Source organism: Copadichromis virginalis, linkage group LG17, assembly GCF_057382275.1.
Source record: "Copadichromis virginalis isolate Kocher_CV1m ecotype Utaka linkage group LG17, C_Virginalis_male_GT1.1, whole genome shotgun sequence".
Lineage (NCBI taxonomy): Eukaryota > Metazoa > Chordata > Actinopteri > Cichliformes > Cichlidae > Copadichromis > Copadichromis virginalis.
In genome coordinates this window covers 40627760-40654369 of record NC_140634.1, presented here as the reverse complement: position 1 = coordinate 40654369, position 26610 = coordinate 40627760, and the positions used below count along the sequence as shown (strand labels likewise).

At 43.1% G+C, this 26610-nt stretch overlaps 1 protein-coding gene across 2 annotated transcripts in view; it reads right to left on the bottom strand.

The window, feature by feature from the left end:
• Window positions 1-635: 635 nt before the first annotated feature.
• Window positions 636-26610, bottom strand: part of lmo3 (LIM domain only 3) — a 61349-nt gene continuing 35374 nt past the window's right edge. For both annotated transcript variants that reach the window (XM_085435794.1, XM_085435793.1), the window contains exons 3-4: window positions 11348-11473; window positions 636-2162 (exon numbers count right to left, since the gene is read on the bottom strand). In XM_085435794.1, the coding sequence (XP_085291920.1) occupies window positions 2057-2162; window positions 11348-11473 (232 nt within the window). In that variant the 3' untranslated portion in view covers window positions 636-2056. The remainder of the gene's footprint in view (window positions 2163-11347; window positions 11474-26610) is intronic.

The window sequence follows — 26610 nt, the reverse complement described above, 5'->3', positions numbered from 1 at the left end:
TCAGGGCTGAACATCTGACTTCAGATAAGTTGATAAGAGCACTTAGCATCTGTGAGTAATTCTTATTGGTGCCACACTTAAAAATAAAAACACTATAACGTCTCCATGTAGAGCAGAGCAGCTTTAACATCATCAAAGATTTTCTCTCTTTGTCAGATTCAGTTAGCTTAACTGTAAAGTCATGGAAACATCTGTGAAGTCCAACTTCACATCAAATAATTTACCTTTCCAGATGATCCTAAACTGTCAGTGTTGTTGAGGGCTGCAAGAGTAACATGTAAAAGAAGCTTTGTTTTTTCTTTTGCTCCATGAAACATAATCAAAATAGAAAAATTTGACACAAAAAACAAAACAAAAACTCACCTAAGTGGAAAAATGTAACTGTCAACCAAAGCTCTCTGCTCTTAGGTTGTGTGACCCGAACATCAGAAGGAGCAAAGACAACAAACCGATAACTGCACTTCTGATGACTCGTATATCATAAGCTGTAACACGGCACAGAGAACAGCTTCATTCCTGAGGCTGCTTTACAACTAAAGCTGCATCTTTGGGTTTGATACTGAACCCTCACTGCTTCAGCAAACACTGTCAATCAACAGTCAAATCAATAGGAAACAGAAGAAAAACACCATAACCACTGGTTAGACAATAAAACTTTATTACATTTGTGTTTAAAATTATTACAATTATAGTATTTACAGGCATTGTCCTAAAAATAAGATTCTCATGCTGGATGACACAAAAAGAAATCATTGTACAAGCAAGCAGAAATGAATGTACATCCACAATTTACAGATTAGAGAAGCTTCTTCCTGTCGTCCTGCTAACGGTGCCATGAGCTCAGATGGGTTCATACAGAAAGATGAGATGTTTTCCTCTCAGCTGACGAGGACAACGTCCCACTGTGGGAGGAAGGCGTTGTGGCCATGTGTGAGTGAAATGACTGAAACTATCCATGTTCAAAATTCTACAAACCACTTAAACATCCTCGGTGTCCATGAGTATTTCACTTTGACTGGAGGTTTTTAATAAAAGAAAAGCCGTCCCCACCTAAAACAACATAACCCATCACAGAATCATAGTGGCAGCGTCCCAGTCCAAAATACTGCATTTTAGGAACGGCGATAACTCTTGTCAAACCATGGAAATATCTCACACTTATAATCCTGTAACACTTAGTTTTTCTTATAGAGGTTTTTACACACTTGTGGGCTGCAGAAGGAGCTGACATGCTGCACTATTCCCCAATAAATCTTTTGACTGAGGTGTTAGCAAACAATTGCTTATTTACACATCCAGACATGAGGCAACTTCAGCAGCTGGATGTTTGTCCACCTTATTCAAAATGTCCAATATCAAGTCCACAATTAACCTTCATTTTTACCCTGGTTAAGTCTGACATATCTCCCTTCCCTGTTTGCTCTGCTAATGCTGCATGGGCAGCATAAAGGTAAGTGTTTCTCACTTGACTGTTTGTCAGGTTTGGAGTTTCAGGTTTCTGAAAGGATCCATGCAAAGCCTTAAAGGACGTATGACAGAAGTCTGTAGCCTGAAAGGATGTCCATGGACCGACACACGCACTCCCAAAAGTATTATTTTGCCACACTTGAGACAAAATGGATGGATTTCATACTTTTATACTCAGTTCTTCAGCACACAGTTTTAGTGATTGACGATATCCGGGTCGAGTTCAGATTCAATCACAGACTGTTGAACTGTGCAGTGCAGTTGGGTGCGATGGTAGGTGGGACTAGTCTTTTTTAAAAGAGCAAACAATGCCAGCAGTTGGTTAAAAATTCCTTTTCAGGCCAGTATTTGTTGGTTGGTGGGAAAAGGCAGCATCCAAAAATGTTTTTCACACGATACATTTTGTTGTAGGCTTCCAGGGCTTTTCCCTGCCACGGCGTCTTTATGGCTATTCTGTACAACAGTGTGTTTGCCCTCTCAGGGAGTCTTTCTTACGTATGTACACGTGGGGAACATGGACAGGAAGGCATTAGCACTTTTTCTGGAGTTTCTCCCACTCTTCCTCTTCTTCCATGTTGGCCTGTGAAGGTCAGCGGACCTGGGGAGCATAGCCCTCCTTCATTAGCCCCTCTTCATAGTCTGTCTGGCACAGAATCATGTTGTTCTTCAGGAAGAACTTGTCTCCAACACAAAACCTGCACAAAGAGAAAAGAAGGAGAACGTTCACATCAGAGCATCAAAGTTTCATTAATGTGAGGCTTTAAACAGGCCAAGCTTCCTGACAACAAACGCTTCTCCCTAACTACTGTATCCCAACACTGTCCTTTCAACAGCAGTGTTGGGACTATGGTTGGAGATGATGCAGGGGCTGGTTTGAGTGTTTGTGTGTATGCATATGTTTATCTCCAAAGGTTGATTCTGTTCATCTGGACGTAGCGTTTTGTGGGAGAAACGTTTCGTCATCATCAGGCAACTCCTTCAGTCTCAGCTGACTGCAGGTTTCCCCAAATCTTAGAAACAGCACATTTGCATAATGACTGAAACCAGCCCACTGAGGGAACAAATCTCATGACCATTGACCAACAACCATGAGTCCCATTCACAGAGAGTTGGGGAATGGCTCCAATCACAGCATTGTAAGATGATGACAGATGTACCCTTAGGCCCCTCCTCCATTCAGAGATGGTCTTTCCCTCCTTGACTCCGCCCTCAAACCAGCGTTCCTCCCTGTCCAGGATGTGCACGTCCTCATCATTGAACGAGTGTCCACTGGCCTGTAGGTGTGAATAGACTGCAGAGTCCTGGCCTGACGAGGTGGCTCTTCTGTGTTGTGCCGTCCGCTTCACCAGAGGTTGTTTTGGTCATGAGAATTGTTCCTTCAGTGGCTGGTTTCAGTCATTATGCAAATGTACTGTTTGTAAGATTGGAAACCTGCAGTCAGCGGAGACTGAAGACGTCACCTGATGATGACGAAACGTTTCTAGGAGATTTTTAGGAGATTTACTTAATGACTGAGGATGCATCAAGATGCATATGTTTATATTTACTAATGGAGTGTTTAGTGTATCCTAACTAGATTATCTGTGTTTCTGGCCAGGGTTCCTTTACCCTTGCAGGAGAAACAAAACCCCACTGACCCAGGCAGCCCCACCTTCCTGTGCCTTGTTGTTATGGCGTTATTTTTGTGCCACTATTCTGAGCGCACGTAAAAACTATTTGCAGGTGCAAGTGTTGTATTTGGAGGAGAAATTTATTTTGAGTGAAGAAAAGCTGAATTTGAGTGAACAAAATTCATTGCTGCGTGCAAAAAATGTATTTCAGTGTTTGCTGTTATCCACACACACACACACACACACACACACACACACACACACACACACACACACACACACACACACACACACACACACACACACACACACAACAGCAGCCCCTCTCGCTCAGTTTTTGCATTTGCGCTCGCTCGCAATGTGTCGCTCGCACTCTCAACATTTCTGCCCGTGCACGCTCAACTCTTTCTCTACACCGTTATATTTGTGCCACAAAACCAGCCAATCACAGACTTGGATGCAAAAACATCTGATTGGCTGTTCTGGTCTCCAATCAGCTCGAAATGACGAAATGCAATATCCCAGAATCCATTTCGTCCAAAACTCAAACGAGGCAGTGGCGGAGGAACACAGAGGGGCGGAGTTTGAAATATTACTCTGTCTGGGTCACAAAATAAACTTTTAAGATATTTTCATGTGAGAATGTTGCTGTGTAAACAACACATGGCGAGCGAGCGCAAATGCAAAAACTGAGCGAGAGGGGCTGCTAGTGTGTGTGTATAACAGCAAACACTGAAATACATTTTCTGCACGCAGGAATGAATTTTGTTGACTCAAATTCAGCTTTTCTTCACTCAAAATAAATTTCTCCTCAGAATGCAACACTTGCACCTGCAAATAGTTTTTACGTGCGCTCAGAATAGTGGCACAAAAATAACTCCACATGTTGTGAGAGGGCAATGAAGGTTATGATGAACATGTAAGAGCAGTACGTTTTGTTGTATTGTCCTGAGGGCTGCTTATCTCCCTCAGTGTGCAGGCTCACCAAAGTCAGCAAGCTGCAGTGCCGTCTTTACCAGGGGGGAGTGGAGCTGGGATGTGGGGAGTGGGGGGGGGGGGGGGGGGGGCAGTGAGCCTCTGACTTCCTTTAGTGTTAAGACTGCTGAGTTCATTGCTGGGACCTCCACACAGTGAGTGGAGCTCGGGTACCTGACATGACCCACCTGTATGCAGGAGTTATTCAGGGCTACATTGCAGGTTCAGAGCATAATTTCTTACATCCACCTCAATGGTAACTTTAGTTACAGTGATTCAAACACACTGTACGAGCACAAACAACAACAACAACAACAACAACAACAACGACCCCCACTCCCCATCCAAAACTGCATTTTTAAATTCACCCTGATCACCCTTCAAGCCAAATGAACACACGATGGTAAAATGAATAATATTGATTTTGAGAACAAAATATTTTGGAATAATTCTGGAATTCAATTCAGTTTTATTCATACAGCACCAAATCACAACAACTGTAAGGTAGACCCTGCAATAATACATACAGAGAAACCCAACAGTCATATGACCCCCTATGAGCAGCACTTTGGCGACAGTGGGAAGGAAGAACTCCTCCTGAATGGTGCAGGGGGGCGGGGCCATCTGCTGCGGCCGTTTGGGGTGATTTCAGTTATAAATGGGAGGGCGGGTTTTCCAGGAAGCAGTCAAGTCACTAAGGCTGCAGCAGCTGGTGTGGATCAAAAGAAACAACTACAACTGGGCAACGACCAGTGAGAGGTAATAGCTACGATGCCAGATGTTGCTGTTGAGACCTCAGGGGCTTGAAGACAGAAGACTAAAGATGGAGAGATGGGCCTGATAGCCGCAGTGAAGTGGTTACCCATGTCTCGTTCAAGACACCAGGTAGGAGAGCAGTGCTGATTACTCAAGTGATTGTACCTTCAAATCCTACAAGCTCTAATTAAAAAACAAAATATTTTATGCCTGTCAAACTGTTACCTTTCGTTACCTGTTACACTTGCAACTATTTCATTTTTACGGTCGTTTCAGGCTTTTCCTCTTCTGCCAGCAACGACATATTAAACATTGAATTGTTTTACACACTGGCTGCACATGCCCAGTTACCAGCACAGGCACAAAGTGACAGAGACCTCTTATTGTCTGTTAGCCGGTGTCTCTGCTTAGCTATGCTGTCTGTTTTTTCCCTTCCACCACATCAGAGTGGAGCCTCCACCTTTATCAGCACTGGCCTTCTCCCAGACTGTCATCAGGCCTGCACTCCTTTGCGCCTTGCTAACTGTAACCTTCCCGAGCCTCTCTGAGCTGTGGCCTTGACTTATTGGAGAAACTGGGCCAGCACAGGAGAGATGATGAGACTTGACAACAGCCCCATTGATTAGCTGTCCCCCAGGGCTGATCTGTGGGTAACTGCTTGCTGGATGAAGCCTCATATCTCCTTCCCTATTCTTTACACCCAGTGTTGCCAACATCTTTTCTCTCCTCAGAACCAGCTACGTGTCTTGTTAGCTCTAGGACAGCACTATTGCTGAATGATCAGATCCACTGTGGGGATCCTTTGTTTTCACTGATAGACCTCGTACTGCATCTAGTCCCCTTTAGTCCCTCAGCTTGATGTCATTTTAAAGAAATTACTTTTCCTTGTGACAAACATGTTATGCCTGAAGTGGGTTCAGCTGCAGATCCTTTTTTCATGGAAAGTGCGGCTGTCAGTTTAATAATGGTGATGACTGTTACCACCCAGCAAGACCTCCTCCTGAAACTGCCCGTGTGGGTGTGTCCTGCTGGCTCTCCTGCCTTTTTGCACAGCTGACTCCCATCAGCAATTAGAAGTATTTAAGGCCAGAGAAAGGTGTGCTAAAGGGGCAGAGAGCCATATTGGTGGTTGCAGCTAGTGAGCTGTGCGTGTGGGTTTGGTGGGAATAAGGTTAATATTAAATAAGTTCTCTAATCCAGTCTCTACATCTTTGCTCTGCACTAACAGCCCCATCACATAAGCATGGCCCTTTAACAGTTAAACATGGCAGTGGCCATTAGAGTCCTGCAGTGAGATGTGTATGAAATCAGAGTAATGACTGACTTTGAGTTTTCTGTCTTTAATCTGTGGGATACAGTGGGCTGGGTGTACTCACAGACCTACTAATGGCATGAAGACATGCCTGAATGACTGTGCATGAGTAGCGGTACATCCAAACCTGGGTGTAGGAATTCAGCTTTAAAACTTCAGCATAGCCTCTAACTAACCAGTCTGCAGGACTGGGGAATAATTAGACTTCATAACCTCGAATGATCTCGGTGTCAGCTCGTTTATTTACCAGATTTCACATGTTCTGGTGCACCACTGAGACATTTCTGGGTCATTTATAAAATTGCTTTATTGAAGGGTCCATGGGTCAAGGGGACTTTCATGTTTGATGGAGGCGATAAAATTGATATAAGTGAACAGTGCATCAGATGAGCGTGCCAGACACAGAACAGTAACACATCTCCATGCTGACAATGCAAAGAAACTGTTCAGAGAAACTTCAGTAAGATGTCAGAACAGATCTCAAGCTGAAAAAACAAAAGGTCACCCAGTTAATCCAGGTTTATGCTTCAGAGACCAGCTAAGACCAGACTTTAAAACGTGTTACCAGTTAGTGCTGACCTCAGCATTGTTGACTTATAGACTTTTAGACGACAGAAATCACAACAACAGGCAGGCAGGAGCTTTATATGTAAGGTAGTCTCTACAGTAACACACTGTTGAAAATTGTTGATGCTAAAATAACAGCCTACCTGTAGACGGGTAGAATATTTTTTGCTTTGTCATTGTGGTTGGCACTGTCTTTTTCTTTGTTTTATTTTGGTAGTTTTTAGTTTTAATGACCTTTTTTCTCTTAATTATTTTAGCTGTGTTGCCCACCTGTTTCCTCTTCTCTTGATTAGCCTCGTTGTGTCTCGTTGTGTTTTCATGCATCAAACTGTTCCCCGTGTGTTTCTGTGCTTCTGTTACTTTTGTTATTTTTTCTGTTATGTTTCCATCAGCCAAATAAACGGGTCGACTCTTGTTTTATCAAGTCTGCCTCTGAAATTTGAATTTGGGTCCTTTATTCTACACACAACATGAGAAGAGGCATCTAAATGGTGCTTTCAGTCTACAACATACATGAGACACACTACTTTTATTTGACAGTTTATGAACTGCCCTAATATATAAAGAGGAGATATGTACGCTGGCTTAAATGTATTTTAATGTGGGAGAGAAGGGCTGACCTGCCCGGGTCTGCTGATGTCTGAATGATGTCCAGAAAGTAAATGATCAGGAAACTTTCTGCAGAAAACCTGGTCTCAGATCAATCCCACTTTAGGTGGAGCAGCTCTCATTTCTAAAGCATGTTAAGTATCCAGAGTTGGGACCAGGATGCAGACATTTGGTCCTCCCTGCTGTCATCCCCCTCCCCACAGACCCCAGACCATTAAAAGACAAACCTAAAAATCAGCAAAATTTAAATAAGTGTAAAAACAAAAATAACACTCAACTGCATTAAAAATGAAATGTAGTGTGCCGGGGTAGTGTCCTGTATTTATGGGAAGGCAGTCGATTTTGCCACTTTAGAAACGTGCTAGAGAGCGTCCCCACCATGAATGGTCCCACTCATACCACAATGAGTTTATTCATCTCCACTGATGTTAAAGTTGCTGAGGTGCTTTTTCTGATTTGGAAATATTTTACAGCGTTTGCCTGGGAAAATATTGTCAGTGCATGTGCTGATGTAGCTATTAACCACCGTTTCATATTCCTGTAAATCAGAACTGCTCTTTTTTTAAGGCAGCAATCTTAAACACACCCGAGTTTGTGGCATTGAAGCCGTCCTAAAGCACCAAATCAGTGTCTTCACTCCAAACTTTAATATTTTATTTACTGGAGGGGCTGTTAGAGGAACTGCCTGTATCAGAGGAACTATAGCTGGGTTTGGGGCACAGCCTTCTCATGTTGCTACAGAACGCTGACGGGACTTTGAAAGCACAGTCAAGAAGTTGTAGTTGTTAAAACAACAAACATGTGGGTGAGCAGTCTCATGTTTGGTGATAATGTCAGGCTACTGCAGGATGTAAACAGGAAGTACAGACACAGCACTGAAGTCCCTCAGTAAATAAAAAGGTCTGCACTTCACCATCAGCATTTTGATGTTTGCTCAACAATCTCCACCACCTGAATATCCACACACCATCTCTCCTTAACATAAACTGATACACCTTCACCTTTATTTGCGCTCAAGGCAAGTGTGTCGTCTCCACAGTGAGTGGAGTGGGTCTGTAGATAGATGGCTGAGTCTGGCACACTTGCAGCAGTCCAGGTTTTTGTAAAAATGACAGGACAACACTGGTTTCATGTTGGAATCTTTCCCTGGTTCTTCGCTCCATCTTGTTTTTGAGAGAGCGGACATTAGCTAACAAAAGGCTACAGGCAGCGGTGGTCATGTGGCTCTCGTGTTTGGTTCAGCCCACCTGTTTTGCCACACCTCTGTCTTGAGTGCTGTTATTGATGGCTGCTCTGTGTATTTGAGCTTGGAAGTGTTACGACCCGGAGACCACTCCCTGAAGAGTCACGTTGTGATCGATTGTACGAGCGGCTTGTACTTTTGCTTGAGGAAGATTAAGCTGTGTTCAGATTTCTCCAGTGTGGGGGGAGCAGGCCCACGAGATGTCTGGTCTGTGCTTTACGGGCTCCAGGCCCTTTGAGCCCCAAGACTGGGAGTCATCTGCACACTCCAGACTTACCCTTTGTTGTGGGGGAGGTTTTAGGCTGCATTGGGTAGGGCAATACACATGGCTTTGCTGGCTGTACTGCATGGTGACCTGCCTCTTCTTTTTAATTACACTGGTGGTTCTACGGCCATGGAGGGTGGGGTTGCCCCTCCCCATCATTCCCTATTGGATGCTGCTGCCCTCCCTGGGATGTTTGTTGGTTCCAGGGCACGTGGCTGGATGTTCTGATGTGGCTGTTGACGTTGGGGGTGGTGGCTTGGGCCTCTTCTGTGTTGGGGAGGGTTCTTGGGCACCTGGAGTCCTGGGGCCCTGTTCTCAACTCACACCAGGGTGACTGGACTCACCCTGGGGAGGCCAGGGTTGGCTGGCGGTTGCCTCTGGCTCTAAGGGACTCTCAGCCAACTGGATGGACGTGCAGTTGTTGCCGAGATGTGTGGCTTCAGGTCTTCAGTACTCTTGGGGGCTGCGCATGGCCTGGATCTTTCTCTTTCTGCCTCTGGCTCCTGGGGGGCATTACTGCGGCTTCCCACGCTGGTTATAAATTACTTTTCATGACAAAGACACATACACACACCACAGGGAGACAGTTGATTTGTCTATCTGAACATTTTCATATTTTTGTCTTCCAGATGCTGTATGTTCATTGCCATACAGCCTCTGGTTGGAGTCTCAGTTGCCTCATGTCTGCCACTAGACTTGTAGTCAAGACCGCCTAAACCGAGACCAAGTCGAGACAAAAAAGTCTTTAAACTGCAGCCAGGTGCTGCTTCGTTTCTGTGTTTCAGGCATATTTATGTGTTCTTGCTCTCGCACAGCCCTCCTCACCGCTGTCTCACTCACTGAGAGGACAGACGCTCGCTCCACTTGACTGTCGCGTCCATCACCCACATGATGATATTATCCTATATCCTCGCATGTGATTGGCCACAATATGGAGGGATTGGAGCATAGCTGAGCCACTGTGTGAGAGCTGAGCAGCCAAAGGAAATTAAGTGAGGAGCAGCTCTCGTTCAGTGGGAGTCGACTCTTCTGATTCACTACAAAGCACTCTGTAAGCACGTCTCCTACAACTGATGCTTTTGAAATGACACATCATCGAACGTTACGTCGTGTTCATGGACACTGTTGACTCCAGAGGCGGAGCCAGACATTTTATACACCCGGGGCGTAGTATGCATGGTGGGACTAAACCCCAATTCAACCAGACCAGACCCAGAACTGATCCAGAATTAAAACAGGACTACAACAGTTCAAAATCAGGACTGCTTATGACTTAACCGATACAGAACCAGAATCAAAACTCGATGATAGTAGCACTAAAAATCACCATAGACCTGCACTACACTTATTTTTTAATTCTACCAAAGTACACTATTTAGATTCAGAAAGGTTTATATAATTATTTAGTCTTGTTGTGCAAACAAGCCTGCATAACTTAATACAGCGGTTCCCAAACTTCTTTTGCTAGGCCCCCCTTTTGTTTAACAAGAAAAATGTTGTCAAGAATGTGGGATACTGTTTGTCCGTGATTTAAACAGCCCAGCGCTGCTCCCGATGAAGGGAAAAGCAATCCTGCAGGGAGACCCACCTCGGCACGTGCAGCTGAGGCCAAAGGGCAGATATGCTTCACCATATTTTCTAGTCTTTGGCTTAGAATGAAGTTGGTTTGGTCAGAGGGCCCGGTGGCGCCAGTGTCTGGCAGCCTCGCCTCTGTCAGTGCGCCCCAGGACGGCTGTGGCTACAATGTAGCTTCATCACCAGTGTGTGAATGTGTGTGCGAACTGGTCGCACTCTAGAGCCCTGAATAGGAGAGGCTGAAGACTGACGTGGCAGAACAATTACTCAGTGCAAACTGTGTATAACTAACTTCTTTTCCTTTAGGATGCTTAGTATGTCTGGTTTGTGTGTGCATGTGGCTACAACAAAGCTATTTGTGGAAAAGCAACAAGTGAATCATAAGGACCTTGGAAACAGATACGATACACTTCACATACTTATGGCAACATCCTGTTTTTGCCATTGCCTCCAGAAAGTGTCTTCAGAAACCCTCCACTGTTTCCATAATCGTAATGAAGTTCTGCGAAATGAAACCTCATGGGCTCCCCTGAACGTTCAATACTCATATGCATGTCTCATGAGTCTGTGTATGACTGTTCAACAAATTCCAAGGCTTTTTGGACCAACTGCATCACCACTCAGTCATCTTCTGATCTGAGTAGATAAAACTGTGAGCGTGTTTCCTGTGGCCTCTGCCATCCCACAAAAGAGAAAACGAGGCGAATTAGAAAATACTGAAAACTGTTCAGTTCTTGTTTTTTTAAATGAGTTTAAAAAAACTATAGCAATTCAATTAAACCAATCTCTGCTAACTATGGCCCTGTTTTTAACAAATCTTGAGCATCATGATGTGTTGCTATTGTTCCTTTTTGTGCATCTTGTACTGAACTGCAGTACATTGTAACAGTGTACAGTGCCTTGCTATCCTGACCAGCTATTTGTATGAGTACAGATATGAGAAAAGAGCAGAAGTTTGGTCCACTCACCTCTGATTGCAGAGCTGGCATGCGAAGCAGTCCAGGTGGTAGACATTTTCCTTGGCCCTCATAACCATCTCGAAGGCTGGGATTAGCTTGCTGCAGGCTGCACAATTCCCCGTTACACCAAACAACCTGAGGCACAAATGAACAGATGCAAACAAAAATATGTGTGTAAGTTATCAAATTAAGGAATCAGTGGAAAACTCCTTATATATCTAACTTAGCAATTGGCCTCAAAACTGTTTTCTAATTCGTGCCTGCTTTTATTTTTCATACTTTGTGCATTAATTCAAGGATAATTGTAGTGTGAGAGTGCTGTTGAGCCAAGCAAGTAGTAATGACTTTATGAACTTCTTCACAAATAAACTTGTCATCATTACAGAAAAAAATTAACCGTCTCACCGACACATTATTACTTTCAATAGCACTGACATTTATTTAGACTCTTTCTCAGATCGATCTTTCTGAGTTAACTTCAGTAATTATTTCCTCCAAACCATCAACGCGTCTTTTAGACCCCATTCCTACAAAACTGCCCAAAGAAGTCCTGCCATTAAATATGACAGTCTCTCTATTAATAGGCTACATATCAAATGCCTGGGAGCAATAATAAAACCTTTACTCAAAAAGCATCTCTAGACCCAGCAGTCTTAGCTAATTATAGGCCAATCTCCAACCTTCCTTTATATCAAACATCCTTGAAAGAGTAGTTGTCAAACAGCTAACAGATCATCTGCAGAGGTTTATTTGAAGAGTTTCAGTCAGGTTTCAGAGCTCATCACAGCACAGAAACAGCTTTAGTGAAGGTTACAAATGATCTTCTTATGGCCTCTGACAGTGGACTCATCTCTGTGCTTGTCCTGCTAGACCTCAGTGCAGCGTTCGATACTGTCGACCATAATATCCTATTAGAGCGATTAGAACATGCTGTAGGTATTACAGGTACTGCACTGCAGTGGTTTGTATCATATCTATCTAATAGACTCCAGTTTGTATAAAAATATTCTGTCTCAGAGCGATGCTGAAAAACTAGTTCATGCATTTATTACTTCTAGGCTAAAGTGTTATACCGACTCGCTTTGCTGAATAGTGATATATCAGGATGTCCTAAAAACTCCTTGAAAGTCTTCTGTTGATCCAAAATGCTGCAGCTGAAATACTGACAGGGACTAGAAAGAGAGCATGTTTCTCACAAACGGGGTTCTGTTCATTGGCTCTATGATTGTAGGGTCTTAGTCTTACAGTATCAGCGTAACTAACAGCTACAGTGATCCAACGACCTGCATCAGTTTGGAGAGGCCTACAGCTCATCACCCTCTACAGAAGTCAGTACCCCCTGATGAGAATTTCAGACTGGCTGATGACCTCAACACCTTCTACTGCAAACTTGAAAGACAACCACTCATACCTCCCATCTACTCACCCTAACCCCACACCCACAGAAAAGACTAATTGGAGTCCTCCTTCCCCTGCCCCTCTGACCCGCTTCCTGTGAGGAAGATGTGTGTCTGCTCTTCCAGAGACAAAGACCCGAAAGCGTCCAGGACCGGTTACGCTAATGCCTGTGAGCCTGTGTCAACCAACCCCCCTCATCTTCAACCGGATCTTTAACAGATCTCTGGAGCTGTGGGAAGTTCCTTCCTGCTTCAAATGCTCCACCTTCACAGGATTACAGTACTACAGGCCTGTCACCCTTAAGTCTGTGGTCACAAAGTTCATTGGAAGAATGGAAATTACATCACAGAGCACCTGCTGGGCCTCCTGCAGTTTGCCTACTGGGCAAACAGGTTGGCTGAGGATGCACTCAGTATGGGATTGCATTACATCCTGCATCACCTCAACCAGGATACTGTTTGTGAACTTCAGCTCAGCCTTCAACGAAGTAATCCCAGACATCTCCATCTGAAGCTCACCCAGCTTACAGTGCCCGCCTCCACCTGTGACTGTATCACGAGCTTCCTGACGGACAGGCAGCAGCAGGTGAGGCTGAGGAGCGTTACATCGCACACCCCAGAGGTCTGCTCTCTCCCCACTGCTCTTCTCCCTCTACACTAACGATTGCACCTCAGGAGAGCCATCTGCGAAACTTCTGTTCGTAGACGACAACAACGCCATCGGTCTGATCCAGAGCGATGAGGAGTCCACGTACAGAAAAAGGAGCAGCTGACCTGCAGTCCAATCCTTCATTAGTGTGCACAAACGTGGCCAAATAAAGAGGATTCTGATATAGAGCGCCTTCAGGTGACTAATGTTGAAATGTGGTACGATACAAATACAATTTAAGTGACTGAATCGAGATGCTTGTGAAGTGTGTTTGGAGGACACATGCATCACCTTATGTTTGTGTTTTGTAAAGTGTTACAGTGGGAAACACAACTTCTTATACCACCACTAATAGTAGGTAGTATTCAGATTTTACTGTGACCCGAGGCAGCTCTACATGTGTTCAGTGCTGAACCATCTGGAGAACAGGAGGAGCTGCACGAGGACGCTCTTCGTGGACTGCAGCTCATCATTCAACTCCATGATCCTCAACATCCTGACCACAAAACTGGACCACCTTCAGATCCCCCAGCTGGCCTCAGTCAGGCTCCCCCCCCGACGCAGGGCTGTGTCCTCATCCCCCCACTGTAGCCCCTGTTTACACATGACTGCACACCAATCCACTCAGCCAACGTCATCGTCAAGTAGGTTGCTGGAGCCATCGTGGTTGGGCTCATCTCTGACAGAGATGACACATCGTACAGGCAGCGGTAGAGAATTGACCCGCTGGTCCTCCGAAAATAACCTGATGTTGAACGTTCTTGAAACAAATGAACTCATCATGGACCTCCTCCGTGTCCTGACGAAGAATAACTAGAACAGGAGCTGCTGCTGGCCTCGTACCGCTCCTCGTGGAGAGCGTCCACTCTTACTGCTTGGGTGTTTGTTACGCAGGGACAACTGCTGAGAACAGGAAAGCTGTGCAGAAGGTAATTAACACCACCCAAAAAGTAATTGGCTGCCCTCTGCCAGCCCTGGAGGATATTGTAAGCCTCTTCTGCCTCAGGAAAACCAGCGGCATCACAGTTGACCCCTTGCATCGCACCCATCCCCTGTTTGACTCGCTGCCCTCCGAACGGCGCCTCAGGTGAATCGGCTCCACCTCCAGACTCACAGCTTCCTCCTCTGGGCCATTCGGATTAGTAACAAACATCCACCCATCTGAGCCACGGTCTGAGTAACCTCATCGCTCGGGCCGCTCACACACTCAGACCAAATCATCTGCACTACTTCCAAGATCTTTCCCACCTGCACTCCAACATGGGCCTTCCTGTTGTTTTGTTTATTTCTCCTGTTTGTTATTTATTCCTGCTGTCTTATTCTATTCGATTCAATGGCGACAAATCACAAACTTGTACATAAAATATTTGTATGTACAGTTCATGCTCAGATTTGTTCTTACACCCTGTTTATAAATGAGGCCTAATTATTTGTCTTCCCTTTATTTCCACATCGTTATACTTTTTAAAACGAGTTTTTAGTCGTCTCATAGATGTTAGAATATCTGTGAAGGTTCTCAGTCATCCAGCTCATCGTAGTCTAAGGAGCTTGGAAAGAAAAGCGTCTAGACTTCTTTAAGTTGCTTGAAGACGTTTCACCTCTGATCTGGATGAGATGACCATAGATGTTAAACCAGGTCTACAGGTGCAGCTGAAGCGGTCGGCTCGTTGGTGAACGTGTTCGGAAACAGTCAACTGAAATTTCTGCTTCGAGCTCAGGATTTACTTTCACCGTTGAACAAGTTTGACTCCATCTGTATCTCACGCATGTATTTTATTATTCTGGGAAATTCACTAAAGAGAATTATGGAGATGCAAATACTTCTGTTGCTTTTGGTGAACGAGAACGAGAGTGACAGGCGTCAGAGAGGATTTTTCCACTGAGACATACTTGGCCTCAGTCACAAAAATACGCCACAGTGAAAAATAGCAGGGCCACAGCTTGTGCCATCGAAATAGATGGGACGTGGCCAGCTCTGTTGCCCAGGGAGGACCTTATTATTGTGTTCCCTGCTCCAGGGACATTAATGTGAGTATTCGCTACTACACAGTGACCAAGACCAGGCTAGCAAGAGCAAACACATATCTGATAACAAAATCATATTACAAAATAACCTATTAGGCAGAGTTCTGGAGGCACTTTTAGCCTCCATTGTTAAAATGATAAAACAGCATGCCACTCAGTCTGTAAGAGATCACCATCTGATGAATGAACTCGTGGGATATGCAGGGTTGTTTATTAACCTTCAGAAAGGATGTTTCCCAGAGGCAAAGAAGCAGATAGATTGTGCTCATATGAATATCTACAGAACTAAGGGCCGTTGTCAACATACCTTCAGACAGTGAAGCATCTCTCTTGTTACACAGCAATTGGGTGAAAAACAAATAGGACCTATTTGATGGATTAGTGTTGCCTTAATTAAAGGAATTTTGCCTTTCCATCGGAGAAATGAAAATTTGGTGGCATCTCTTCTGATTTGCAGAAAACTGGATTCTGTGGAAGCTTTTGCTGATTTGTCCACTTGCAGAGACACTGAGTGTTTGTGGACAGCAGCTTTATACAACAACTGTTTGAACCTTAAGTTACACTGTAGCTTCCTCACACTGTACACGGGCACATGTGAGGTCTTTGTCATTCAGCAGCTGATCAGTATTTGGATAATAAATGATTGCCCTTCAAAATAAATCATTCAGGACTCTGTTTGAATCTAAATGGTATTCAGTTTTGCCATTTTCTGGGTCTGTCCATGCTCTCTTCTCACCTCCTGAAAATGTATGGCAGCCTGTGCAGTGGAACAGAACCACCACCTGAGGACTTTGCTTTAGAAAACTTTAGCTGAAAGTCCTCAGGTGGTTTGATATGAGGGATGGTTAAATCGGTAAATAAGCCGACGACTTTCCTCTGAGATTGATTGAATTAAAATGTAACACGAGAGCACAAAACCTTGACATTAGTATCATTTTATCTCACGTAATGCAGAAGTGATTGCAAACTGTGCAAGATCGTATGCTAAAACAAAGCCTTTAAATTCCCTCGTGATGTTTGCACAAACATTAACTGACTGCTGCACATACACACCCAAATATGATTGGTTCTTGTCCAAGATGTGTGTTTTGAACAAAACTTTAACTATAATCACTCAAATTTCAATAAAAAAAAAGGATTCATATAAAAAGTTGCACTCTTTGGGAATCTCTCCATGTGTTTTACCTGGTAAACCGCATATTATAAACGATGAATTAACTATACACTATAAATTAGCTTTTCATTGACTTTTCAATCAGCCGAGTGCAACAACTCATTAAAGTTTGTAGACGGTGTTATCACAACAAATGAAAATAATTAAATGTAAATTTAATAAATTTAACATTATTTTTTTCTAAATGGGGAAAAAATCAAATTAATCAGTTTCGAGGAGACCCCCCCACCCCCCACCAAAAAAACAAAACAGTAATATTCAGCTATTAAACTAAAATATTTTTGTCTTATCAAAGATTTGTTAAAATCTTTAACGTTTGCTGCACTTTAATCGGCAGCTCAGTGTTTTATAAGTGTTGCCTCTAGCTAACAGAGTATTAGTCTGAATGAAAATGGTTAATTTTGAAATGATGCATTAATTGATTTTCTACTCAAAAAAATTAATTTAAACTTAAATGTTTCAAAAATGATATGCAAACGTCATCGCCTACCTTTCTGTATGACTTCAACCATCTCCTTAAAAGACTAAACCTTCTACCAACCTATACTAATGGGAACATATTACCAGTTTGAACATTTCCTGGAGTCTCTTAAAAAGCCGAGTCTAAGCAGGGTTCAGTCTTTGTTGTACTGTTGGCTGCCAAAGGCTGTTCAAACAAGTAGTGCACAGTAGACCTCGGCTCACCCAGTGAGGAAGGAGGATGGATGAAGTTTACCTGCCATCAGTCTTTCACTGCTAGACCAGTTGTACAAGACCCCGGGCCTGATGGTACCAGACTGTCACTGGTAACAAATACAGCAGTAAAATAAGTACTGAGGTGCTATTCACATAAAATTCTCCTCACATGTCAATAACAACGAATACAAAGAACCCAAACCATTGATGTCCATAAATGATGTATAACAATGACGGGTAAAAGTGATTGAACACGTTTACTGGAATCTATTTAAGACTTCAGGCAGAAGCCGTGATGAGAGCTTCACGACGCCTCCTGTATGGTGAAACTGGTCGCACAGAGTGTTCGAGTGATTTTGGCCCATTCTTCCACACAAAGTCCCGAAGGTTCGATGACGTTTCAGCACCGGAGTCTTGCACGGTGAGGGTACATGCAGAACCTATTGTTTGTTTGAAACAACCATAGCTGCAGGTGCTCCTCGGCTCTTAGGCAACTCTTCTGACCATTTTTCTGACTCTGTCTGAAATCTTGTGCTCGCTGGAACGACAGTAGATTATTGTGCGACCAATGCCACAGTATATTTGGCAACCACAAGTTTGTGACAGTCTTACGAGAGCTCACCATGAGGTGTTTCTTGTGTGACACATTTTATAGGCCATCAGCTGATCTTAATTTGCACTAAGTGGCAGGACTGCTTTCTAATCACTGATACTGTCATGACTCTACATGCCTTTATGCATCTGCCTTTCTTCATGTGTTCAATACTTTTCCCTGTGTCATTATTACTTTTAACTTAATTATGGACATATATGGTTGGATTTCTTTGCATGTGTGGATCGGATGGGTTATTACTGACATCTGGTGAGAACTGAATAGAAAATTGGTGACGTGTTGCTTATTTTACACACAGATTTGTCATCTGCATCTTGTCCAGACTGTCGGTGGTACAGCGGTTGGACATGTCTAGAACAGTGTTGCTTGTGCTTTAAGAGAACACCAGGCATCACATATGCTTCATACCTGAGAATAATAATGTATCTTTAAAGAGGCCAAATGTTTCTTTTTCTTGATAAAACACGTTTTTGCTCATTTATTCAGCTTCCATGACTTCACCATACTGTCCCACACCACATAGCCCAAAACGGTCGAGTGACACAGCGGCTCTAGTGACGGCTTCTCTGTTGACCTGCAGGCACAGTTAAATAAATAAAGAGACATCAGTTGACCCGTCTATCATTCATTCGTCTGAGTTTTCCAGCACAGGAGAACAATTGGATTAATCCAGCTTGGACAGCAGCTGCTGATAGCAGCAGAGCTTCAAGCAGCCATCTGAAATCCTGATAGCAGTCTTGCTCTCCACTTCCTTCCCCAAACCCCAATCTCTTCTATCCCTCTTATCACATCAGTTGCTCCAGCCTCAGCAGGCATTCATCAGCTGCTGGATTAGAATTTGTTTCCTAACAAACCATTGATCATCAGCCTATTACTAGGCAAATGACAGTTAATTACCCACTACATTAACCACCGGGACCTGGGGACTGACTCCCTGTGCCATCAGTCAACATGATGAATGTGGCAAGTTCAGTAATGCACAACCATTCCCTCATCCGCCTGTCGTGCTGAGAACAACCCCTGGATCTCACTTCTAGGCACCCAGAAAGAAATCTATGGCAATCTGCATAATTACAGACCCCGGGTTAATAACAGCCAAAGGATTTCTAGCATCTCACCACAGGATTTTTAATGGGGTTGTTCTTTGTCCAGTTTTGTCTGATTTGGAATTTAGTCACAGCCAAAAAAAGCTTAAATGCTAAAATACAACAAAAACCAGCAAAACAAACGTTGAGAAAGGCACAAGACGGAGAAGGCAAACAGAAATATGGATCTGCTGCAGGTGCTGATGTTAATGTTAAGGTTGGAAGATCTAATCAGACTCACGCAGTTTACATACCCTGCATGTATGACTACTGATTGTTATTAACACATTTTTATTTCATTTACTGTGGGAATAATCTGAGACTCTCCTCCTGGAGTCCTGAGGAAATCCTGAACCTGAAGCTCTATTAGTGCTTATCTGCAACTGGACGCTCCTAACGATGAGTTATTGCTTGCTTTCAGAGACTGGAGCCACATGGAGGAACATTGCCCTGACCTGTATGTCCAGAAGAGAAGCCACATTGTTACTTATTTACCGTCTACAGAATTTGCTTAAAGAACCAATGAACTACTGGTGGCGTCAAGCTAAGTTACAATGAAACCCTTAAAAAAAAAACAACTAACTTGTGTTTATTTCTTGTTTTCTAACCAGAGCTATCCCAGCAACACCAGTGAACTAGGTCCAGTCTCTGGTGCAATGTGTGCAATGTCGCACACACATAAAGATTAACAGCAAACACACAAGTATGAATCTAGGAAGCATGAATGATTGTTTTTTACAACTGGAATGCTCTAAAGTCTTGACTGGTACCAGGAGCAAACTTGAAGTGATCAATAAGTGTGTCCATTTGGCACTAGCTCACATGTGACTGCTATCGTCCAACCTTTCTATGAACAGCACATGTCAGAGCAGGACATTAAGGCACACTGTGAGTGAATGGACAGACACAGACAACTTTTCCAAGAGTTTCTGGGTCTCTGTTGAGGTTAACTTTCATAGTTCTTGATGTTTGGGCTGCCTCAGAGTGCCTCTTACTGATAGGTACAAACAGACTATGATATTTACCCTGAAACGCCAAAGCTAATTGCCCATACCAATCACTCCAGCATCAGTTACTATAGTACTGCGAAGCTGCAGGGCAGAACGTCTCATGTTATCCCAGCAGGCAGTGGTCTTCAGAATGATCAGTTGTTGTTGAGCAGTCCTCCTCTGCCTCGTTAACTGCTGGTTTATTATTGCACACTTGTCTGGTCGAGCTGTCACAACTTTAAAACCCTTAAGGACCCACAGTGACACTGGTGTCACTGCCCCTTTACACTTAGAGAAAAACTATTTATAATGGTTTTAACTTTGACTTTTAACTAATAAAGTCCCTAAGTGACGTCTACTGCACAAACTAGTTCAGTCATGTGACAAGTGAGGCACTCTGGGTGTTCAAGACACCATTTTCAAAGTCTTGGTCCACCTGGTTAGCTAATGAGACCACTATGCTAATTTTAAAATCTTTCTTTTCTTTTTGCAAAGGTAAGCTTTTACTCATTCAGCAATTCTAAACTTTAGATAAGATGTCATAGGTCACTTGTAACCTAGTTTGGTAATATTTCTGAAACAATTTGATCTAGAATCAGTTTGTTAAATATCGCTGTGACAAATATGTCACATCGGGCATTAAACTCCAAATTTTCTTTAAAAAACTGATGTCACATATTTGTCACAAAAAGACAAAAACTGATCCTTTGCTTAGTCAGTTTAGCTCATTCAGTTATTTTAAGTAAACGTATTCTTTGTTGTTAATTCTCAGTCATATTTAACTAAATTCAAGCATAACTAATTTATTAAATTACCTAAATTTGTGATGGAACTTTACTTTAGCTTTGTCGAGGCGTTTTTCAGTTACCCCCCATTTTCTTTGTCATTTTCACTGTTTGGTAGAATGGATAAAAAGAAAAAATATAGTGTTCAAGATGCGCTAGAGTTTATCACTGCAGAGGAGAGTGAGTATGAGGGATGTGAAAGATTCTGGAGACCCTAATTACATCCCCTACAAAGACGTGGAGAGTGATGAATCAAGTGAATCCAGTGATTCAGACAGTTGTGATTCAAGTGATTTAGAGACAGAGCCACAGCCATTTGGACACTGGGCAGCCCAAAGCAGCTATCAAAGGACAAAAATTCTCCTGGAGAAAGAAAACGTTCAAAACCCCTGAGATCACATTCAAGGGACCCTGTGCCAAACCTCCAGATGAGATCCACACTCCACTGGAGAACTTCAAAAACTTCATCACAGATGATATGCTGCTGTTGTTAATGGAACAAACAAATTTATACAGTGTACAAAACTCCAACCATCTGAGAAATGTAAATACCGCTGTTAAAGAACTAGAAATACTCATTGGTCTCTGAGGATGGGTCTATGCCAAATGCCTGGAAATCGAGCATACTGGGAAAATGACACCAGGTGTCCTATGGTAGCAGATAACATGTCCCGCAACCGATTTCAAACCCTGTTGGGATCTCTACATTTCACTGACAATACAGATTTATTACACAGAGATGCAGAAGACAAGTGCTGGAAGATCCGTCCATGGTTTGAAATGTTTCGTCCCAGAGGAGTACAACTCTGTTGATGAGCAAATGGTACCCTTCAAGGGACACACGGCCCAATCAGGCAGTATGTGAAGGGAAAGCCCCACCCCTGGGGATTGAAAACCTGGGCCCAGTGCTCATCCTGTGGTATGCTCCATGATTTTGTTGTTTATCAAGGTGGTACTGGGAAGAAGCCTTTAGTTGGGATTGGAGGAGATGTTGTGGTGAAGTTGTGTGAAACTCTGCCAGCTGAGCAAAACTACAAAGATTTGCTGATAACGTCTTCTCCTCAGCCCCACTTGTGCTCACACTTCTTCAGCGACAGATCTACCTTGTAGGAACACTTTGTGGAAATCGCTTAGCAGGTCGTCAGCTTGAAGATGAAAAAAGTCTTGCCCAGAGAGGCAGAGGATCTGTTGATGCCAGGGTGACTAAGGAGGAGAGCATGGTTATTGTGAAGTGGTATGACAACAAATCTGTTACCCTCATCTCATCCTATTGTGCAACTGAGCCTCAAGATACAGTCCGTCACTTGAGCAAATCGGGCAAGGCATTTGTTGAGGTCAAAAGGCCACACATTGTGGAGTACAACACATTCATGGGGGGTATCGACCTGCTTGACGCCTGCATTGCAAGGTACAAGTACCACATGAAGTCACGGAGGTGGTATCTCCACCTGTTCTGGCAAACCACCATGCTCGGTGTTGTCAACGCATGGTTGATTTACCGCTGTGACTGCAAGCTACTTGGTGTCCAAAAGCCACTGAAAGAAAGAAGCTTCCAGGCAGAAGTTGCCACAAGCCTGATCCTTTGGAAATCACACAGGGGGGCCCATCACAGAACAGAATTCTGTTTTTAAAAGCAAGAAAGTGTTTACAGAATTACTTTCTAAATATGGAACAAATTGTATGCCCAATGTGACGCATATGTGACATTTCAGATCTTGGGCAGTGGGTGGAGCTATTACAAAAAAAACTTCAGAAATGTGTTATATATGATTCATTTGATATAACTTACAACCCCCGTAATTTTCATGAAAGTAGAAATAGGTCTGGGTTTTTAAGGGTTAAGCTCCCAGTTGTGATGATGATCTGAATCTGGTGTGGGTCCTCGTGTGTGAGCACACACCTGAAGACCCGGAAATTCAAGGAAACTGTTTTGTGAGCTTTTAGCTGAGATTCTGATGTTTCTACCAGACCTGGAGGCACAGCTCGTAAAACCAGATGTTCTCCTGCTGCCCCGGTACCGGGGGCGTTGGGGCTCAACAGGTTAACAACACCGTGCTTGTCCGATACAGCCTCAGGACATCGAAGCTCTCTGCAGGCACGTTCAAGAGTTTCTTGATATTCAAGTAATCAGAGAGTCAGTCTCCTTTCTCTTCACCTATTGTGGTAATCCGGTTGTGCATACGCTATAGGAAACTCAACTTTCAGACGATAAAGGATGCGTTCACACTTCCCAATCTGGAAGCCACTTTGGTTGGGTTTTTGGGCCAGCTTGGGGTTTTCTTGACCTAAAGTCTGTTTATTATCAGATTGAGGAAGCAGATAAACCCAAGGCTGCTTTCATCTGCCCCCTGGGCTTCTGTGAATTTAACTGCATGCCTCAAGGTCTGACAAATGCACAAAGCAAACTTCAAAGACTAACAGACCATGCATGGTGGATAGGCAGTTGAAAGAGGTACTAGTTTCCTCAATGACTTGTTGACTGTGTTCTCCAAAACCCTGAAAGAACATGAAGCAAGGTTGTTGGAGGTTGTACTGGTACCGGGCTGTGACATTTATGGTTTTCAGAGTTTTTATCGTTTTTTTTTTTTAAAAATCGTTTTTATTGTTAACTCAGTTTTCCTGGGTCTTTTCCCAGGTGTTATGAATGAATCTTCTTTTTTTTTGGTACTGGTTTTATTTTGTTGTATTTATCCGCGACACCTTAAGGGCCGGTCCATGAAAAGACTGTCGGACATAAACCGGTTCATGGCGCAAAAAAGGCTGGGGACCGCTGGATTAAAACGATCACCTGTAAAATGTGTATTTTTCCAGATCTCAGTGTGGTACCTGGGGCATGTGGAGCCCCACAGTACAGTTGGGATGGTTTCAGAGAAGATCTCTGCCCCGTGCACCTGCCCAGGTCATCAGAAACTCAGAGAAACCCGTCCGACACAAGCCTGGATTGAAGGGTATCGATTCCACAGTTCCAGTTCACTGGATGCTGAGTCAACCCACAACTTTGATGTGACTGTCCACACATCTCTGAATCCAGGCCTATTATAAAATTGTTGGTGTCCCTGTGACAGATTTATTTGGGTTTCCTAAGGAGCCTACATTACATTTTACAGTGAAAAACTATAAATAAAAATTCACCACGTCATATACCATGTCTGCGTCAGGACGGATCCGGCCATAAAACTCTAAAATTTTAACCTCTAAAAATGGGGAACAGGGTATAAACTGGCTTCCAATCTTGGTAAAATGAATTAAAGCTTCAGTTTAGTCACATACTGACTGTTTGCACAGAGGAAAAACTACAAATAGTGTGTCTTTGTCCCAAACATCACTGACGACACTATACACAATGATCAAAAATCCAGTGGAAGGAAAAATGTGTCTCTCTTCCTAACTTTCACGTGGGTCTCTCATGAAGACTCTTTAAAATATGATTGGTTAATAGTTTGAATACAGGCTAAATAATAACTGTCGTTGAAGGCGTGCCATTTTCCCCATCAAATTATACAAAACAGAAAAGCGTCCCGCTCTCGACCTCTTCTTCAGTTAATGTGGCCCATCTCATCAGGATGTGAGACAGACATCCAGCACACGTGACCCTCCTTCAAAGTTATTCGCTTGTGATTAAGATCACCCAATTTGATCCTTTAGCATTTTAGCTTACATGTGAAAAGCCCAATTTAATTACAGGAACTCCAGAACACTCAGACTGAAGCATTATTGGGAAGGTAATCGCTAAATGTGTGAAGTGAATTGTGGTATTGGGAGGTTAATGGCAGCCAAGCTTCCCTTGACACAACAGAACAATTATAGGGTGTTTTGGGTGCTTTTAACATCTCTGTGCCACCTCACTGAGCTGCAAGGTGGAAATTGCACAGATAGACAAATTTGCTTGTGTTATGCTAAATGCCATGTGACCCTCTAGCATATGACATAACATGACATAGTCACACAGTATTTACAAACAAGTTATGAGACTACTTTTATGCTTAAAATATTAAATGTATATAATTTAACTTAAAAGCAAATTTGATGCAAAATGAAGCTGAAGCTTGTTGTGACCTGAAAAATGATAAATATGATTGATTGACACACCAATTGTTGCTCTCACTGTAACAAGCCATCAGAAACAATGTCTTTTTATATTTATTCCTAAGTACGAACAGCCTTTATATCAGAATCAGAATACTTTATGGAAGGAAATTATGTTTATCTATATATCACAGTGAGGCATTATGCACAGGAACACCTACATTTGCTGGAGTGTCTTGGCTCCTTATTGGTTGAAAATGCGGTGATGAAGCACAATGTGTGACAAAGAAAAGGCAGACAAATGAATTCTTGATAATGAATCTGAGCAAAGCCCGGGCCTGGTCAAACCCAACGATGACAATCCTCTAAGAAGCTTTCTGTAGCACAAATGTAGATCAAGTTTTTGTCACAAGATGAACAAAAAAGGCTGATACTAGCGTTAGCATTGCTTTACTCAGAACACTTTCCCCAGCTGAGTATGGTTCTGAACTTAACAGTGGCTCATGAATCGCTGCACAGAATATGCACATTTTTGGTAGGAATGTACATTATTGCATGATGTGAAAACATTGATTGTTGTAATATTTCATTATTGGCAGAGAGTTAAGAGCCTAACCTGATACAAGCCAGGAGGACCCCAAGCTTTACTTCAGTTCTTGCTGACTGTTGTTTGACTGTTTTAACAGCCAAACAGATGTTTTTGCCACCATGAGGATTATTTGACGCACCGTTTGTAAAGTGAAACATGTTGAAGTTAACGGCAACATTTTTCCACATTTAGCTCAAAACCTTACAAAAACATGTCTTTTTTGAGTCATTTTTTACAACATTTAGTAAAATAATTCTAAGTTTTTATATTTAAAAAACAGTTTTAATGTTAAATCTAAAATAATTAAAATAAATAAAAGCTTTATGAAAACCTCCGGTGCAAAAGTGTGCTGGTAGGGGTCAGATTTTGGTATTACCAGTATTTTGCTAAATGTTGTAAAGAATGACTTGAAAAAAACATTTTCTGTACGGTTTTGAGCTACATGTGAAAAAATGTTGCAGTTAATTTCAGCATGTTTCACTCTACAAACGGTGCCCATGAGGATTAACAATGAGGTCTGATATCAATGTTGTGTTTAGTGAACACTGAGAAATGCGCATAGAAAATAGTGAGAATAAGATAAGACTTTATTGATCCCACAACGGGGACATTTTTGCGTCACCTCAGCTCAGGTACAGATATATGAAGGAAATACAAAAATACAATTAAGTACAATCAATGAAAAAAAGTAAGATACACTATATACAATGGTAGCACACACAGTATGTGATTATGGATATAGTTGGAAATATGGAAGACATAAACTATATAGCTTGGAAGGTCATGGAGGGTCCATTATGCATGAAGTGGTGACCGTGGATGTTCACAGTGTCCAGTGACTCATGACATCGTGATTGAGGAGTTATAGTCTAACTGCTGTTGGGATGAATGATCTGTGAAAGCGCTCCTTCCTGCAGCTTCCTGTGTTTCAGTCTCTGACTAAAGGAGCTGCTCAGCCCACTCACAGACTCATGCAGTGGGTGATGTGGGTTGTTCATGATGGATGTCAGCTTTACTAACATCCTCCCCTCACCAACCACCTCCACAGACTCCAGGGGGCATCCCAGCACGGAGCCAGACCTCCGCACCAGTTTGTCAATGCTGCTCCTGTCCCTGTCCGTGCATCCACTCCCCCAGCAGGCCACTGCATAGAAAAGGGCAGATGCTACCACAGTGTCGTCCTTAACAGAGTCCTGCAGACTCCGAAGGACCTCAGTCTCCTCAGCAGGTGGAGTCGACTCTGGCCCTTCTTATACAGGACGTCT